This window comes from Taudactylus pleione, unplaced genomic scaffold (assembly GCF_031769625.1).
Source record: "Taudactylus pleione unplaced genomic scaffold, aTauple2 ptg000129l, whole genome shotgun sequence".
In the NCBI taxonomy this organism is placed as follows: domain Eukaryota; kingdom Metazoa; phylum Chordata; class Amphibia; order Anura; family Myobatrachidae; genus Taudactylus; species Taudactylus pleione.
The window spans coordinates 9,488,632-9,505,887 of record NW_028284531.1 but is presented as its reverse complement, the minus strand read 5'-3'; the positions used below and the strand labels follow the sequence as shown (position 1 = coordinate 9,505,887).

At 44.2% G+C, this 17,256-nt stretch overlaps 1 protein-coding gene across 3 annotated transcripts in view; it reads right to left on the bottom strand.

Annotated features, from left to right (window-relative positions):
• PDE8A (phosphodiesterase 8A) overlaps positions 1–17,256 on the bottom strand; it is a 391,617-nt gene that overhangs the window by 60,901 nt on the left and 313,460 nt on the right. For all 3 annotated transcript variants that reach the window (XM_088472833.1, XM_088472831.1, XM_088472832.1), the window contains exons 7-8: positions 2,109–2,187; positions 763–900 (exon numbers count right to left, since the gene is read on the bottom strand). In XM_088472833.1, the coding sequence (XP_088328959.1) occupies positions 763–900; positions 2,109–2,187 (217 nt within the window). The remainder of the gene's footprint in view (positions 1–762; positions 901–2,108; positions 2,188–17,256) is intronic.

The window sequence follows — 17,256 nt, the reverse complement described above, 5'->3', positions numbered from 1 at the left end:
AGAGATAAGAACATGTTTTCACACATTTGTTTGAAATAAGTGAATGTAGCTAAAAATTACTTAATCTTCCAAATAGAAACAGTGTGGTTTAATATAATCCTTTTGTGTGGTATTTTGGTATACAATCTTTAGCTTGTTTTCATTCATTGTTTATTAACTGCCTGATACATACAAAGGGCCATTAGCACTACTTAGGAGAATGGGTATGTAATGCCGGCTGTCTGTATGCCTCCTGTCAGAATACCAACAACGGCATCCCTACGGTTGGTATCCCGACAGGGGTCGGGTAAGTATACTTACCCTTACCCCCTACTCCCCCTAACCCTCCCTTCTTGTAGCTTAACCCTAACCCTCCCCGTCAGTGCCTAAACCTAACACTCCCCCCTTAGTGCCTAACCCTAACCCTCCCCCCAGTGGTGCCTAATACTAACCCTCCCCCCAGTGGTGCCTAATACTAACCCTACCTCCTAGAGGTGCCTAACGCTAACCTCCCCCCCCAAAACCTACCCTTTACCCAGCTACGCTCCCTGAACCTAACACTAACGCTAAGGGCGCCCCGGACTTACCTCGTTCGGGCTGGCGTGCTGGTGTCGGGATTAAGATAGGCGTCGGTATTTCAACGCCTATCTTAAGTCCCTTGTCGGGATTTCCCTGTCGGTATTGAGAACAGAGACATCGCGCCCCCCGGTCTCATAACTACATCCCCTACTTAGGTATTGTGTATAGTCTACATTGTTTGCTTGAACATACATTGTCACTTACCTTTCCTGTTTTAATACAAGAATTGATATTATCTATGAAATCTGATTTTTTTTCATTAGTAGGCACTTCAATTAATTCTTTTCCATATAGTTCATCCTTCTGATAACCCATCATACTTTCAAAAGCAGGATTCACATACTGCAATGAGAAATTAGATAACGTTTAACATTTCACTCATTATGGTAAGAAAATGGCACAATTGAAATCACTGTATTCATTATTTAAAAAAAAAAAAACTAGTGGACTGGTTTGTGTATAGTAAGGATCCTGAAACTTTTTCTAATGATGAAATCCCAAAAGTTCCTGATAATTGTTTTTGTAAAAATTTTTCTTAAATTAACTTACAATTATAATGCAATAAATACAGGCTTTTTAGTGTCCAACAAATGGCATAGCAGTGAGGTCAGAGCAGTAGTTATTAGTTACTTCACCACTATTGGTCATTCAGACACTTCTAAGCCACGTAAACATTAGTTGTACTGAAATGGTGCTAGACTGAAAGGGGGATGTACTGAGCCTTGGAGAGAGAAATTTGCGGAGGCAGATAATGTACCAACCAATCAGCTCCTGTCATGTTACATGCTGTGTTTGAAAAATGACAGGGGCTGATTGGTTGGTACTTTTTCTCTCTCCACCTTATCTCTCCAAGGCTTAGTACATCTAACCCCAAATCCAATAACTGTCTCATAGCTTTCTATTGCCTCCGCAGTCAGCATTTCTAATGTGTGTCTTGTGCAACATATTTGTATAGCACATGGAACAAACATGAGACTTTTTTACCCCAAACATCAAACCTGTGACTCACCAGCAATTGTTTAACTACAAGACCCAGCAAGCGATGCCAGCCTGTGGAGGGCTAAGTTAAGGAACCCAGGTTATCTACCGGTGTCTTCCAATGCTCTACACAAAACAATGTAACCAAAAATTTTTTTTTTACTGTCATTGGATGCGATTCAGTCAACGCAATGCTTGATAGCCCTGGGAGGGAGCTCCTGGAGCTATTCAATTCAGAGCACTGTTAAGTCAGAGAATGATTTTAGTCAGAGAATGCCGGTTCTCACGACTAAACACCCAGGTTAAGTCGCGTGAACCGGCATTCTCCGACTAAAGTGGAGGCTGTGAGGCTGTTAGAACCGCGCTAAGCCATAAAACAGCCGCGCGGCCGGCACTGTTGTTGGATTTCTCCTCGCACCCTCAGAAGAGTGCGAGAAGAAATCCTTTAGTCGGACCAAACATCGCGCTGAATTGAAAAGCTTCGGGTGCTCCCTCCCAGGGCTATTCAACATCGCATTGAATTGAATCGCGGCCATTAAGGTTTGTGGTTGTGATTACATATCAAACAGTACCTGTATTTTGTGATCCTCATTTGTAATTTCAATGGCTTCTTGACTCTTCTCTAGTGTAGTAAATAGTGAATTACAAGCCCTTAAAATAAACATAGTTACAATCACTCTGGTTGAAAATGACTTGTGTTCATTTCACATTCCTAATATGTAAAAGACTACTAAAATCTTGACAAAGATCAAGAATAATAGAGAAGTGTAATAAAGTTCACCGTCTTGGTTTCTACAGAAATTGGAAAACTGCAGCAGTCCTATGTACATTTCAGTGATTAAAGGGATTCTTAAACTTACGCTCAATTAATTTATGAGGGAGATTAGCTGCGTGTTCCATGCTCTGTACTTGTGGGCTAACATTACACTCATTTTGCGGAATATTTTCATGAAACACGCTCACGATACCTGTGCAATTCATTTAGAAACAGCAAGTCACGTACTGTATGTCACATGTTAATTCTGCAGTAATTTTTTAGAACTTTTAGCAAAAATTATAGGAAGTAAAATGTCTGTATAATAATTTTTTAAGTGAGTAAATGCAAGTTTGTAAAAATGTTTCAAATAACCCTTGTAACTCCCATCTACAAGTCTGAAAACCTCTTTCCCATCAATATAACACCTCAACATGCATGTCCAACATCTTTATCCCAATTTTTTACTTTTTAGAGAAAATGACATGAAAAATGACAAGTCTTTATTTTTTTACTTAAAAACCTCTAATTACATTATTATTCATTGAAAGGGGTGTCCGTGGCGTACTGCTCTATGTGCTGTCATTTTTACATTAAGGTAAGGATTTTCCTCTACACTTCACCTAGTCTGGAGCTGTGAACCAAAATCTGCATTAACCCCCATTGAGAGCTATGTTAACTGTACACAGATTTGTAATAGAAAACAGGAAAAGGTCACAGCCACGGGTTTTTAATCTGCGTTAAGCCATTTTTGGCTAACTCACGGCTAATTGAATCCCCCCTATATGTGTAGTTTTGGTAGAGGTGGGTGAGATAAACCATTACATATACGCTAGGTCCCACCATGCATTTAGGCTCTGTACATACTTGACTAATTTTGAAAAAGCATTTCAGGAAGATTGTGAAAGCAATGATCGCGCGTTAAAGTGAGCGTGTACTACTATATCTGAGTGGCGTGTCATAAAATTGATTTTAAAACAAATGTAATTGAGCCCCAAAGCAGTTAGTAAGATCAATTTATGATGAAAACACACTGAAACTTTTCATAGAATGCATATACTGTAGCCATAGGGATCACTGGGGGAGATGTATTATAGCCAGAGGGGTAGGGTGTAGCCAGGCTGCCCGGAGCACGTGTGTGCTACGGTGCCCCTCCCCCCCCCTAGAGTGTTCCAGGGAGGAGACGGGTCCATATGGGATTAAAGTAAAGAGAAGTAAAACTAAAGATTATGGGCAGCCCCCTGTAGTGGTGCCCATATGCAGTGACCCCTATAGTGGTACACATATGCAATTCCCCCTGTTGTGGTGCCCATATGAAGTGCCCCCTGTAGCGGTGCCCATATGCAGTGCCCACTGTAGTTGAGCCCCTATGCAATGCCCCCTGTACTGGTGCCCATATGCAGTGCCCCTTTTGCCCCAGGAGAGGTCCCCCTTATGCAGGCCTCCAGTAGTGCCCCCAGTAGTGTTTCCCCCCATGCAGTGCCCCTTATACACTGCCCCCAGTAGTTGTTCCCCCTGTGCAGTGCCCCTTATGCCCCCAGTAGTAAGCCCCTTATATAGTGCCCCCAGTAATGGTACTCCCTATGCAGTGCTCCTTATATAGTGCCCCCAGTAGTAGTCCCCCCCATGCAGTACACCCAGTGGTAGTCTTCCCCCCCATGCAGTGCCCCTAGTAGTAGTCCCCTCCCCTTGTAGTGCCCCTAGTAGTAGTCCCTCCCTTGTAGTGCCCCTAGTAGTAGTTCACCCCTTGTAGTGTCCCTAGTAGTAGTCCCCCCTTGTAATGCCCCCAGTGGAGGTCTCCCCTCCTATGCAGTGCCCCCAGTAGTTTCCCCCTATGCAGTGCCCCTAGTAGTTGTCCCCCCCTTGTAGGTCCCCAAGTAGTAGTCCCCCCCTTTAGTGCCCCCATTAGTGGTCCCCCCCAGTAGACACAAATAATGAAAATAAAAATAAAAACTCACCTGAATCCCCGCTGCCGCAGCCATCCGCTCCGCCGTCCGTCCTCCCGGGCCGAAGCAGGAAGCATTACCGATGAGATGTATGAACATCTCATCGGCCGGAGCTGGGGAGTGTTAACTCCCCACTCCGGCGATCCCTGTCTGAGTACACAGTGCATCAGCCTAGTGCTGATCTGCCGTGTCTCAGCCCCAGCCGGCCCCACTGAGCATGCGCGGGATCTCGCAAGTATCGCGAGATCCCGCGTGCAGCCCTGGAGCCGGCACCCACCGCAGCAGCGGCAGTTCAGGCGAACTGACCGTTCATACATTGCCCAGGCTATCCGCGAAGCCCATACATCAGGGCGAAGCGGTATCAGCGCTCATAACGTGCGCTGATGCCGCTTCAACGCTTCATACATCTCCTCCATTGTGCCTTATAAGCAATGCAGGAAAATGATACTAAAGATTCTATTTAAAAGTATATATCTCTGTTTTTTTGTATATAACAGTAACATAATGGGGGTAAGGTGCAATCAGGGAGATTTCTAGGCTTTTCGGGGAGTCAGGGAGATTGCTGCTATTTCAGGGAGTCTCCCTGACAATCAGGGAGAGTTTTCAAGTATGGCTCTGTATGCTATATTTGTATTTCTATAGTCTACCTGTCTTTGTTAGATTTGTTGGATTGTTTTAGTGTTCATACAGACTGCATAGTAATCATAGTTTTCACTGGGCCGATGTTTGCACAATATATGGCAGTGATCAAGCACCAATTATCGCTCAGTTGGGCATGAGAAATCTTTCAACATGCCCAATTGATGTGATTAAGCTAGCTACACACTGTCAGATTTTTTGATCAGGACGAGAAATGGGGCGATTTTTTGGCAAATTGAAGGCCCCAATACTTGTACTACACATTATGCAATTTTTTCTTAGGCCCTACAGATTTTTCACCACACCACACTCATTTTGTATATGTGTGCCCGCAAGGAGGATGACAGTGACAGGAGAACATATTTGTGGATGTTTCCTAACTGTTTCATCAGTGAAATGCTGAAATGATCACACTATACCAGTGGTTCCCAAACTTTTTCTAATCACGGCACCCTAGAGTATCAACAATTTTTCCATGGCACTCCTGGGCCAAAAGTTTCTTATTGAGAAATTCAGCAAAAATGAATTTAAGTAAATTGTGCTTATATGTCGCCCTTAGGTTCCGTAATGTGGTGGTTGTAAAGGACTGTGCTTTTTTGTCCACATATGTTTTGATTGGCAGCCATTAGCACTGGTTTTGCCTATCACACTGACTAAAAATCATTTTATTTCGTACTGGACCACCAACCTGAGACACCCCTACAAGTGCCCTGAGGCACCCCAGGGTGCCACGGCACACAGTTTGGGAACCACTGCACTATACTGTAAATGAGGCCGATCACCCAATTATTCGCCACTCGGCCCAATAATTGTATAGTGCAGTGGTTCCCAAACTGGGTGCCGTGGTCGGGTTGGTGGTCCAATGCCAAATAAAATGATTTTTAGTTAGTGTGACAGGCAAAACCAGTGCTAACGGATGTCATTCAAAAAATTTGTGGACAAAAAGAAAAGCAGCCCTGTCAACCACATCATAACTGACCCTAAGGGTGACATATAAGCACAATTTACTTCATTTCATTTTTGTTGAATTTCTCAATAAGAAACTTTTGGCCCAGGGGTGCCATGGAAGAAATGCTGATACTCTAGGGACCGTGATTTGATAACATTTGGGAACCACTGGTATAGTGTGTAGGTAGCTTAACTGATGCTCAGATCTGACAGTGGATATACTCACCAGAAGACAGAGAGACCAACTATTTGACAGTGTATGGCCACGTCAGATAATTGGTCTGTCTGTCTGTCTGGTGGTGAGATTTATCTCACAGTCTGTGGCCAGCATTACTGACACAGGCAACCAGAAAGTATTGCACAGCGCTGAAGTACAGGAGCGTATCTTAATGTTACTGCTACACAGGTCTTCAAAATATTAGTACAGCTATGTAGAATATTCCCCAACAACGGTGGAAACAGGAAGAAATGGTAAATTGGTGATAAAATTGTAATTATTTCCTCAGCCTTTGGAAAATAGTCTCCTATATCTTGTGGTTTTACTGCAAAGAACCTTTATGCATTCAAATGTGAGCATATTTCATCATCAACTATATGTGGAGCTACATGGTATAACTTAAGAAGCACCTGACTAAATAAATTAGTTTGTCAGCAATACAGACTATAAAATGTGTTCATTACTGCCATTGGCATTTTTCACATTTATTTGCTCACATTACGGAATAATGTTTTTTCATTAATTCTTCCCATTGATTAACATACAATAATCTGTTAAAATACATAAGTAAAAATTAAAATTATTTTCTTAACTGATCACAAAATAAAATAAGATACAGTACACCTAAATAAAGACTGGTGCATTCAGTTGTCTATAGAGGTTACTTAATTGATTAATTGGAGGCTATCACTATACAACTAAAATGTGTTTTTTAAAAAATAATTATTCATAGCTGTGAGAGGCCCCAAAACTTTTTAGTGTGTTACTTATGGTTCTTCGTGAAGTTCAAGAACATTTTAAGCATATCTGAGACAAGGTTATTAAAAAGAATCAAGCAGTGTGGAAGAGTAGAAGAATCATTGTAAACATTTAAACTGAGAGGCACTGTCAGGCTTATCATTAAAAAATTCACAAAGACATCCATTTTGTTCCTAGGGTGACACTAAAATCTAAAAAATGGCAAAAAGAGTGTGTAAATACTTTATAAGGGAATGGCTATGTAATACTGGCAGTCAAGATGCCTACTGTCAAAATACCGACAGTGGCATCCCGATGGTTGGTATCCCAACAGGGGTCGGGTAAGTATGCTAAGCCTCCCCCTTCTCCCCCTAACCCTCCCTTCTCGTAGCCTAACACTAACTCTCCCCACCCTGCACCCTAACCCCAAGTCTCCCCCCTTTGTGCCTAACCCTAACCCTCCCCCAGTGGTGCCTAACCCTAACCTCCCCCCCAAAACCTAACCCTGCTATGTTGCCTAAACCTATCACTCCCCCCCCCCGCGCCTGACAGCTAAGACACCCCCGGCATACCTCATTTGGGATGGCGTCTGTCTGTATTCCGGTGTTGGCATTAAGATAGCCGTCAGTGTTTCGATGCCTATCTTAAGTCCTGTGTCGGGCTTGCAACATCGGGATTTAGACCGGCACATCCCATCCGCCAGTGTGCTAACTACATCCCCTTTTTAAGTACTACTGTTACTACGCTACATTCCAAGGAGTTTACAATATTCTATATGCCAATATTTATTCATACAGATGTAGCCACGCTCATCGTTGCCACGATATGGCGCGACTAGTGTGCACGAGACTATGGCGTGCACATGCCATAGACTTCACTGGAGAAACCTGCTGCAACGAGTCACAGCCTGGCGAGTTCTACACTATGCCGCGATGAGTGTGCCCGTGCGCATGCATCGCGGCAACGATGAGCGTGGCTACATCTGTACTTTTGTAAGGCACTTATCTCAAAATTAATACACTTTATTAAAGGCTAATTTTCAATTAAAAGAATTCTAAAGTAAACTCTTAAATTTTTTTGAAATATGGAGTCTCTGCTCTTCGGATCCCAATTTTCGTGCTATTTAATGTTTCTATTGGGTCCCTCCAATGAAGGGCATAACAAGTGTGTAGAATGCAATCCAAATCCTTCATTCTAAAAGGCCTAAAACTGCGATAATGAGGGCAGGAGGTGGGGCAGACATAGGTCTATGAGTCAGTCCTCCATTTTGGTGGCCCAATAGAAACATGAAGACCAACAGTGCAGATTACAATGTGTCAGGAGAGGGACTCAGCCAAGTGGGAGCAAAGGTGGTGAGTTTTACATACAAACAGTTCGATAGAAAGGCGGAGCGCGGAAATCATATGGCTTCTCAGCAGTCACAGACGGAAAGATACAGTTGGACACACTTCTTAAAAATGACTAACATGTGCATTATGTTTATTACATTCTGAAAAGTAATGCTACAAATGTAAACAGCAAGTTTCCAGCTGGATAGCCCTGGCCTCTGTTTTGCAATAGAAACCCTAATGTTCTGCTCGTTAAAGGACACATATGCCAGACAGAAAGGAGGGGAATTGCTGAGCACCATCAGATTTTTGAGAACACTTCAGAAACATTTCCTCTACTATACTGCCGAAAATTTCAATGAAAATCAAATGTAGAAAAAAAGATGTATGTTTCTATTGGCTCAATAACAACATTCTCATTCATTCATTTAGCTTAATAGTTTTCCCAGAATCCTGTGGTTACAGATCTTTCCGTTCAGCTGTGCTGATCTATGGGCCTAACACAGACAGCAATTAAGAGATGCATATTTATTATTATTTAACCCTGCAACTCTGCTTTTGTAGTGTTCAGTATTTGGTGCATCCAAGGATCCCCCTATCAGCCAGTGAAAATCGCCTATTAATATGCAGGGGCGCCGAGAGGGATGTGCAGCAGGTACTAATTACCCGGGCCTGGGCTTGCTGGCGGGGCCGGGCGGGGGCCTGGGTCCGGCACCGCTCCCCCCTCCCTCTTACGTCACAACAGCACAGCACACGCTGCTTTGTGCTGGGCTGCACTGGGAGACTGCTTGTGGCTGCTAAAGCAGCAGCCGTAGCAGTCTACTATGCCTATGGAGGGAGCGATCACGCTGTTCGCGCCCCCCATTGGCTGTGTGCTGGGCTGAGGGACACACAGCGCCCCCCTCCCCAGCGCGCAGCGCCGATTCGCCCCCTGTCACCTGGGCCCAACGCGGCTCTCGGCGGCCTTGTTAATATGCATGCACCATGGTAAAAGAAAAAACACATTTTCATACTTTAAGTGTGTTTCATAATGGTGAATACATCTGTGCCTAACATATCCTCAGCTCCAGGATGTCCCCGTTTTTGAATCTGCTCAATCATCATGAGCTATGAAGGTGTTAAAGAAATGAATCTGTTTTGGTTACCTTCTTTTGGATAGATCTCTCATAATATTTTAGATTACAAATCGGAACACCCATGTGAGCGGGACATAAAAGCCACTCTTACTTTGGGTTGTATATAATATAAAACAAATAAAGTAGAAATAAAGCAAACCAATAAAAGGGATTCCTCATATGCTGTTAAAGTGGGTGCATTATGGGGCTCATTGTGCTAAAATATGCAACGTGATTTAGAAACTTTAGTAGAAGAAAGGCAACTGTCTTGCGAAATCCAGGACATATGGGAACATTAAGTGTAGGCTATGTATCAACCATAATCAACAACCAATATTTTAATATGCACAAACCCATGAGCCCTGACTGCGCTGTGGTTCCTGGCCAAGTGTTTGCTGTGGCATTCTGTTACGTGTGAGCCATCTTGTGGATGAGAGACAGAGCTGCTAGCTACATGTACTGTGTGATAATAAAGCAAGCCCTGCTTTTGTCTGCGGTCTGTCAGATTTTTGAGAGAGTATTGGTTTTTGTGTAATAGTAAGTGGAAAAGATACAATATAAACTTTTTCCGTACATGTTTCATTTGAACAATATATGCCAGACAGACTTCACACTCTGCATCAGGCTCTGCATGGTATCCGGGCTATAGATAGACTGTTAAAAGGTCGACAATGTCTAGATAGACACCAGATACTAGACAAATAGGTCAAAAGGGACAAAGGTTGACAAACTGAAGGTGAACACCGAAGGTCAACAGGGTCAAAGTGTCGACCCCAAAAATGGTCGATACATTGTTTTTTAAGCTAACAGGGACGTTGGGTGTAGTATAAGTACTGCAGACAAAGAATAATGATACTGTGAAGGGTGAGTTTAAGTGATAGAGCATGGTAGTACCACAGTGTTGCGCACATAGGGCCTGATTCAGAGTTATATGGAGTCCCCTATTGGTCACAGTTGGCCAATGTTTGGGGGACTGCACAATCGCCGGAGCCACAGTGCGCATGTGCCGTGATGCCACTGTGACTTCGGTCACCGTGTTCTGGACACCGCAGCCTGACTGACAGACTGAGGCCGCTTGAGGGCGTGGAATGGGCAGCAACGGGGATCGTTCCCCTTAACAGAGGCGTGTCATCTCCATTTTGTGGGAGTGCAGAGGTCAGGGTCTGTGTCTTTCCCAGCCCCGGCAGAGGAGTTGCGTTGCTCATTTCTGAGTAAGCTTAGACTTACTCAATTGGGCGATGACTGCGGCCGATGTGATCCGATGCTGCGTCTTTGGACGCAGCCCTCGGATCTGCGATGCCGTCATAGGGCGTCTCTTTTCTGCGGACTCCTCCTGCAGCATTAGCATATGTTATCATCGCTACTGTATCCAAAGGCGTAGCAGCGATGCTATAAGCGTACAAATCTGAATCAGGCCCATAGGCTCCAGGGTGTGTCCAGCAACACCCTAATGATGGACACCATTTCCAAAATTACCAGTGACACCAGAACTAAAATGAGATAGCAGTGTCAGTGATGGAGTCACTCAATGGCTCACAAGAGAGAGCACTGTATAAAACAAGGCAGCTCATTCAGAGCTGTGCGCTCGCAAGCGGCCCGATGGTATGCGAACGCGCATGCTACGTTCTGCGCATGCGTGAAATACTCTGTGCGATCGCAAACCGCAAGCAAAGACAGCCCAGTGAAATGAGTGACAGGAGAGGCCGTTTGTGGGTGGTATCGGGCAGGACACTAATAACAGGGGAGTGGAGGTGCGAACGCAGGCGTGCCTGAGTGTTGCAACGCCGTTTCAAAGGCATGCATAATTAACAGGCAGCGTCATAGTACACGTCACATGCCTGTTTTTTACACTGAAGTCCTCGCAGTGCTTGCGGTAGGGTAAGGCAACCACAAGCGTTGCGATCCCTTCCGATGGTCCTCGATGTACCAATGTTTTAAAACACTTCCTGGAGATGACGTGCGCTAGTAGGCGTCTCAACATTCGTTAATGGGTGTCTGCATACACAGAGCGATCACTCGCACAGCCAAAGTGGGCGTGCTAATGCCGAATTTGTATTCGCTGGACGCGAGCAATCGCATCTAGCGAGCGGCTCTGAATGAGCTCCACAATCCAGTTTTATTGGAATAATATTAACTGAGGACACTATTGTGTGACATAATACAATCATAGGTAAGTGTATACTTGCCTACTTTCCCAGGATGGTTGAGAGCCTCCCGAAAATCGGGTGGCGATCCAGCCCCCCCGGAAGAGTGGGTAAGTCTCACAGCCGCCGCAACTCACCCGCACCCCCTTACAGTTCGCTCCCCCCCGCCGTTCGCTCTGCCCTGTGATTGGCCGTCCGGGAGAGACAATGACACAATTTGCAATGAAGCGAGTCATCGTGGCCCCGCCCCCGATTGCAAAATGCCTGTAATCTCTGCATTTTGAAGCAGGGGCGTGGCCACGATGACATGATCGCACAGTCCCGCCCCACGTTCCCTTTGGCGCTCCCCCCACAAAAAATAAAATGGGGCATTCTTCAGCGCGCGCTCCCAAAAGGGGTGTGGCTTTGCGACATGCCCCCTGTTCATTACTCTAGAGGGCATGCCCAGCAGACAGTGGTTGTGCTGCTGCAGTGTGCTACTGCTCTATCATCTCCCGTGGCTGCTCCCAGAATGCCATGAGTGACAACATCATGCCCAGCACCGCCAGCTTTCTGGGTGACTGGGAGGGATAGGGAACAGCAGCACAATTTGGCAATATGCGCAGCCGGAGTATGTACGTTATGCCACACAGAGCCCGTTCACATTATGCCACTCAGAGCTTATTCACGTTATGCCATACAGTAGTACTCCTTATAAACATTATGCAACACTGTAGTAGTGCCTCTTATAGCACATTATGCCACGCAGTAATGACACTTACACATTATGCCACACACAGTAATGACACTTAAACATTATGATATAGTAATGCCCTTCACACATTATGCCACAGTAAGCAATGCCACTTACACATTATGCCATGCAGTAATGTCCCTTACACATTATGCCACACACAGTAATGCCACTTAAACATTATGCCACACTAAGTAATGTCCCTTACACATTATGATATAGTAATGCCCTTCACACATTATGCCACAGTAAGCAATGCCACTTACACATTATGCCACGCAGTAATGTCCCTTACACATTATGCCGCAGTGCAATAGCCCTGCTTGCCCGCCCCTAGAACCGCCACTGAACCTAACAAACAGAGGGTGACAGAGACAGGCGCACATAGAGAGGGATCAGAGACACACACAGAGAATGGGAAGACAAGGAGTGGGAAGGGAATAAGTATACAATTTATTGCCCCGAATAGCTATGATAAGAAATTGTGTAAAATCTGATAATTGATACATATACCACTTGGCTCGGCATCCTCTTTAATGCCACTATCCATCTTTAAACATCTCTCCACATTTCTCCTTTATCTTCAATATTACTATCATTTCCATTCCTCTTATTTTCCATTTTAACCCCTCTCTATTCCCAAGTCTGACTCAGGCCCATATTACATTATATATATATTTTTATATATATATATATATATATATATATATATATATATATATATATATGCTCCTGTACCCACCTTCAAACCTATATGTGAATATAGATAGATAATCTATTTAGAAAAAAATGCAATGAAATAAAATTACAAACATAAAATGAAAAATAATATATATATATATATATATATATATATATATATATATATATTATATATACACACACATATACTCAGGGGTCAGATATTACACTGACCTGTGTGATCATGACATGCCTGGCTGGCTCCCTTCTGTAGTTAGGAGCCTCAGCATTGGAGTAGGACTAGGACAGTATAGGGGGCGAAGCTTCATATTACTTGGGGGCGGGGCTTCGGCGGGCCGAAAGTGGGCGGAGCTTTGGGCCGACTGACCAGCTCAGAGGAGAGGGTGATATTTATCAATGAGCTGTTAGGTGGTAATGGGCGGCCGGGAGGTGAGTGAACTGGGTTGTTGGTGGTGGTGACAGGAAAAACATTATTTTTCCTGTCTGCACCATAGCGTATCCTGTGGGCCTATTTTCAATGGGAGGCCTGGAGCTGTAGCTCCACCCGCCCCATTGTAAATCCGGCCCTGAGCATGCGTGTTGTGTTCGTATAGAGGCATAAATGGAATTAGGCTCAAAGGAACTTTTCTTTTAGAGAATGCCAAGAGTGTACAAAGCTGTCAACCAAGCAAAAGGGGGATACTTTGAGGAATCTAAAATATAAAACATATTTTGATTTGTTTAACACTTTTTTGTTTAAAACATAATTCCATATGTGTTCTTTCATAGTTTTGATGTCTTCAGTATTAATCTACTTTGTTGTAAATAAATGAAATAAATAAAAACCATTGAATGAGAAGGTGTGTCCAAACTTTTGACTGGTACTATATATATATATATATATATATATATATATATATATAAATATATATATGTATATATATATATATATATGTGTGTGTGTGTGTGTGTATATATATAACTATAAATATGTAAATATATATATACAGTTCAAGAGGTCTGGCACTCCAAAAAACGATACATATCCTGCAGGGGTGCCTGCACAAAAAGGATTGAATATGCAGCTAAGGTGCAGCACTCCCTTATAAAAAACCACACAAACCACCAGGGAAATAAAGGAACATTTCAGTACTTTAAGTTCTATCTTCAGCCATATATATATATTAGAGATGAGCGGTTCAGATTCTGTGGAATCCGAACCGCTCCGAACATTGGGGATCCGAGTCTGACTCCCCGTCCCGCGGCCGCCTGATGTCGGATTCTCACTAGAGAATCCGACATCAGGGCTCCTATTGTGTAGGGCAGAGCGCTGTGATAGCGCTCTGCCCTACACAGACACAAACACACAGCCGCCAGCGGCAGCTGTGTGTTTGTTACAGCAGCCAATGAGAGTCACACAGACTCTCATTGGCTGCTGTACGGAGGGAGCTGGCTGGAGCTCACACATGAGTTCCGTCTTCCGGCTCCCTCCTCAGCGTTTGACAGCAGAGCGGACGGCGCGGGAGCGGGGATACAGGTAAGTTTTTTTTTTTAACTTGTGCAAATGCCGGGAGCGCTACTGGGGGGGGGGCTGCTACTGGGGGGGATCTGCGACTGGGGGTGCGGGGGGCCATACTACTAGGGGGGCCTGCTACTGGGGGGGGCTATACTACTGGGGGGGTCTATACTACTGGGGGGGTCTGCTACTGGGGGGGCTATACTACTGGGGGGGTCTGCTACTGGGGGTCCATACTACTGAGGGGCCTGCTACTGGGGGGGGCTATACTACTGGGGGGGCCATACTACAGGGGGGGGCATACTACTGGGGGGGCTTACTACTACTGGGGGGGGCATACTACTACTGGGGGGGCCATACTACAGGGGGGCCATACTACAGGGGGGCTACTACTGGGGCAGCCTACTACTGGGGGGGGGCATACTACTGGGGGGGCCATACTACTGGGGGGGCTGCTAATGGGGGGCATACTGCTGGGGGGGCCTGCTAATGGGGGGCATACTACTGGGTGGCATGCTAATGGGGGGCATACTACTGGGGGGGGCCTGCTAATGGGGGGCATACTACTGGGGGGCATTCTACTGGGGGCACTGCATAGGGGACCCTACTACTAAGGGGACTGCATAGGTGGCACCACTACTGGGGGCATTGTGTAAGGGACACCGCTACTGTGGGCATTGTGTAAAAGGGGCACTACTGTGGGCATTGTGTAAAAGGGTCACTACTGTGTGTCGTAACATAAATAAGAGACACTTTATGGTGTAATGTGAATCAGGCCCTATGTGCGGTGTAATGTGAATAAGATTGTGCACTGTGACTCCTTGGGCCGTAGCCCACTATGTAAACAAGTACTGTGATTCTGCTGGCGGTACCCCACTGGGTGGGTGCACTACTTTTCATTTCTGCCACTGCTGTGTGGCAATGAATCATAGATGTGCTTTATACTGTGGTGTCTGTGTCGTTGTGCCGCTGTTTTGTCGCTTAGTAACCAGTCAGCTCACTGCAACCTTTGGCCAATAATGTTGAAAACAATATTATAAGCTGTGATATGGTCTAAATTGACTGGAAATTAATGTTATTGAGGTTAATAATACTCTAGGAAGAAAAAAAAGACCAATTTATGTGATTTTAGCTTTTTTTGTACATTTTTGTAAAAAAATCCAAATCCAAATCCAGAGCCAGTCACCGCAGTTTGGCAAATCCAAATCAAAAGCCGGCAAAAATGGTCCGGCGCACATCCCTAATATATATATATATATATATATATATATATATATATACACGTATATACAGTCAGGTCCATAAATATTGGGACATTGACAGAATTTTCAGATTTTGGCCTCTATTCACCACCACAATGGCTTTGAAATGAAACAAACAAGATGTGCTTTAACTACAGACTTTCAGATTTAATTTGAGGGTAATTACATCCAAATCAGGTGAACGGTGTAGGAATTACAACGGTTTCTATATGTGCCTCCCACTTTTTAAGGTGCCAAAAGTAATGGGATTATCAACTCAAAAGCTATTTCATGGACAGATGTGGCCTATTCCCTCGTTATTTCATTATCAATTAAGCAGGTAAAAGGTCTGGAGTTGATTCTAGGTGTGACATTTGCATTTGGAATCAGTTGCTGTCGACTCTCAATATGAGATCCAAAGAGCTATCACTATCAGTGAAGCAAGCCATCATTAGGCTGAAAAATCAAAACAAACCCATCAGAGAGATAGCAAAAACATTAGGTGTGGCCAAATCAACTGTTTGGAACATTCTTATAAAGAAAGAATGCATCGGAGAGCTCAGCAACACCAAAAGACCCGGAAGACCACGGAAAACAACTGTGGTGGATGACAGAAGAATTATTTTCCTGGTGAAGAAAAACCTCTTCACAACAGTTGGCCAAATCAAGAACACTCTCCAGGAGGTAGATGTATATGTGTCAAAGTCAACAATCAAGAGAAGACTTCACAAGAGTGAATACAGAGGGTTCACCACAAGATGCAAACCATTGGTGAGCCACATAAACAGGAAGACCAGATTAGAGTTTGCCAAACAACATCTAAAAAAGCCATTACAGTTCTGAAACAACATCCTATGGACAAATGAGACAAAGATCAACTTGTACCAGAGTGATGGGAAGAGAAGAGTACGGAGAAGGAAAGGAACTGCTCATGATCCAAAACATACCACCTCATCAGTGAAGCATGGTGGTGGTAGTGTCATGGCGTGGGCATGTATGGCTGCCAATGGAACTGTTTCCCTTGTATTTATTGATGATGTGACTGCTGACAAAAGCAGCAGAATGAATTCTGAAGTGTTTCAGGCAATATTATATGCTCATATTCAGTCAAATGCTTCAGAACTCATTGGACGGCGCTTCACAGTGCAGATGGACAATGACACGAAGCATACTGCAAAAGCAACCAAAGAGTTTTCTAAGGCTAAAAAGTGGAATGTTATGCAATGGCCAAGTCAATCCCCTGACCTGAATCCGATTGAGTATATGGGAAAGATTTCTGGACTGCACAACCTGACCATATATATGATGGGAGGTGCTACCTGATGAGACAAAACTGAAGGGAAAATGCCCCAAGAACAAGCAGCAACTGAAGACATTTGCAGTAGAGGCCTGGCAGAGCATCACCAGGGATGAAACCCAGCGTCTGGTGATGTCTATGCGTTCCAGACTTCAGGCTGTAATTGCCTGCAAAGGATTTGCAACAAAGTATTAAAAAGTGAAAATTAGATTTAGGATTGTTTAGTTTGTCCCATTACTTTTGGCCCCTTAAAACGTGGGAGGCACATATAGAAACCGTTGTAATTCCTACACCGTTCACCTGATTTGGATGTAATTACCCTCAAATTAAATCTGAAAGTCTGCAGTTAAATCACATCTTGTTTGTTTCATTTCAAAGCCATTGTGGTGGTGAATAGAGGCCAAAATATGAAAATTCTGTCAA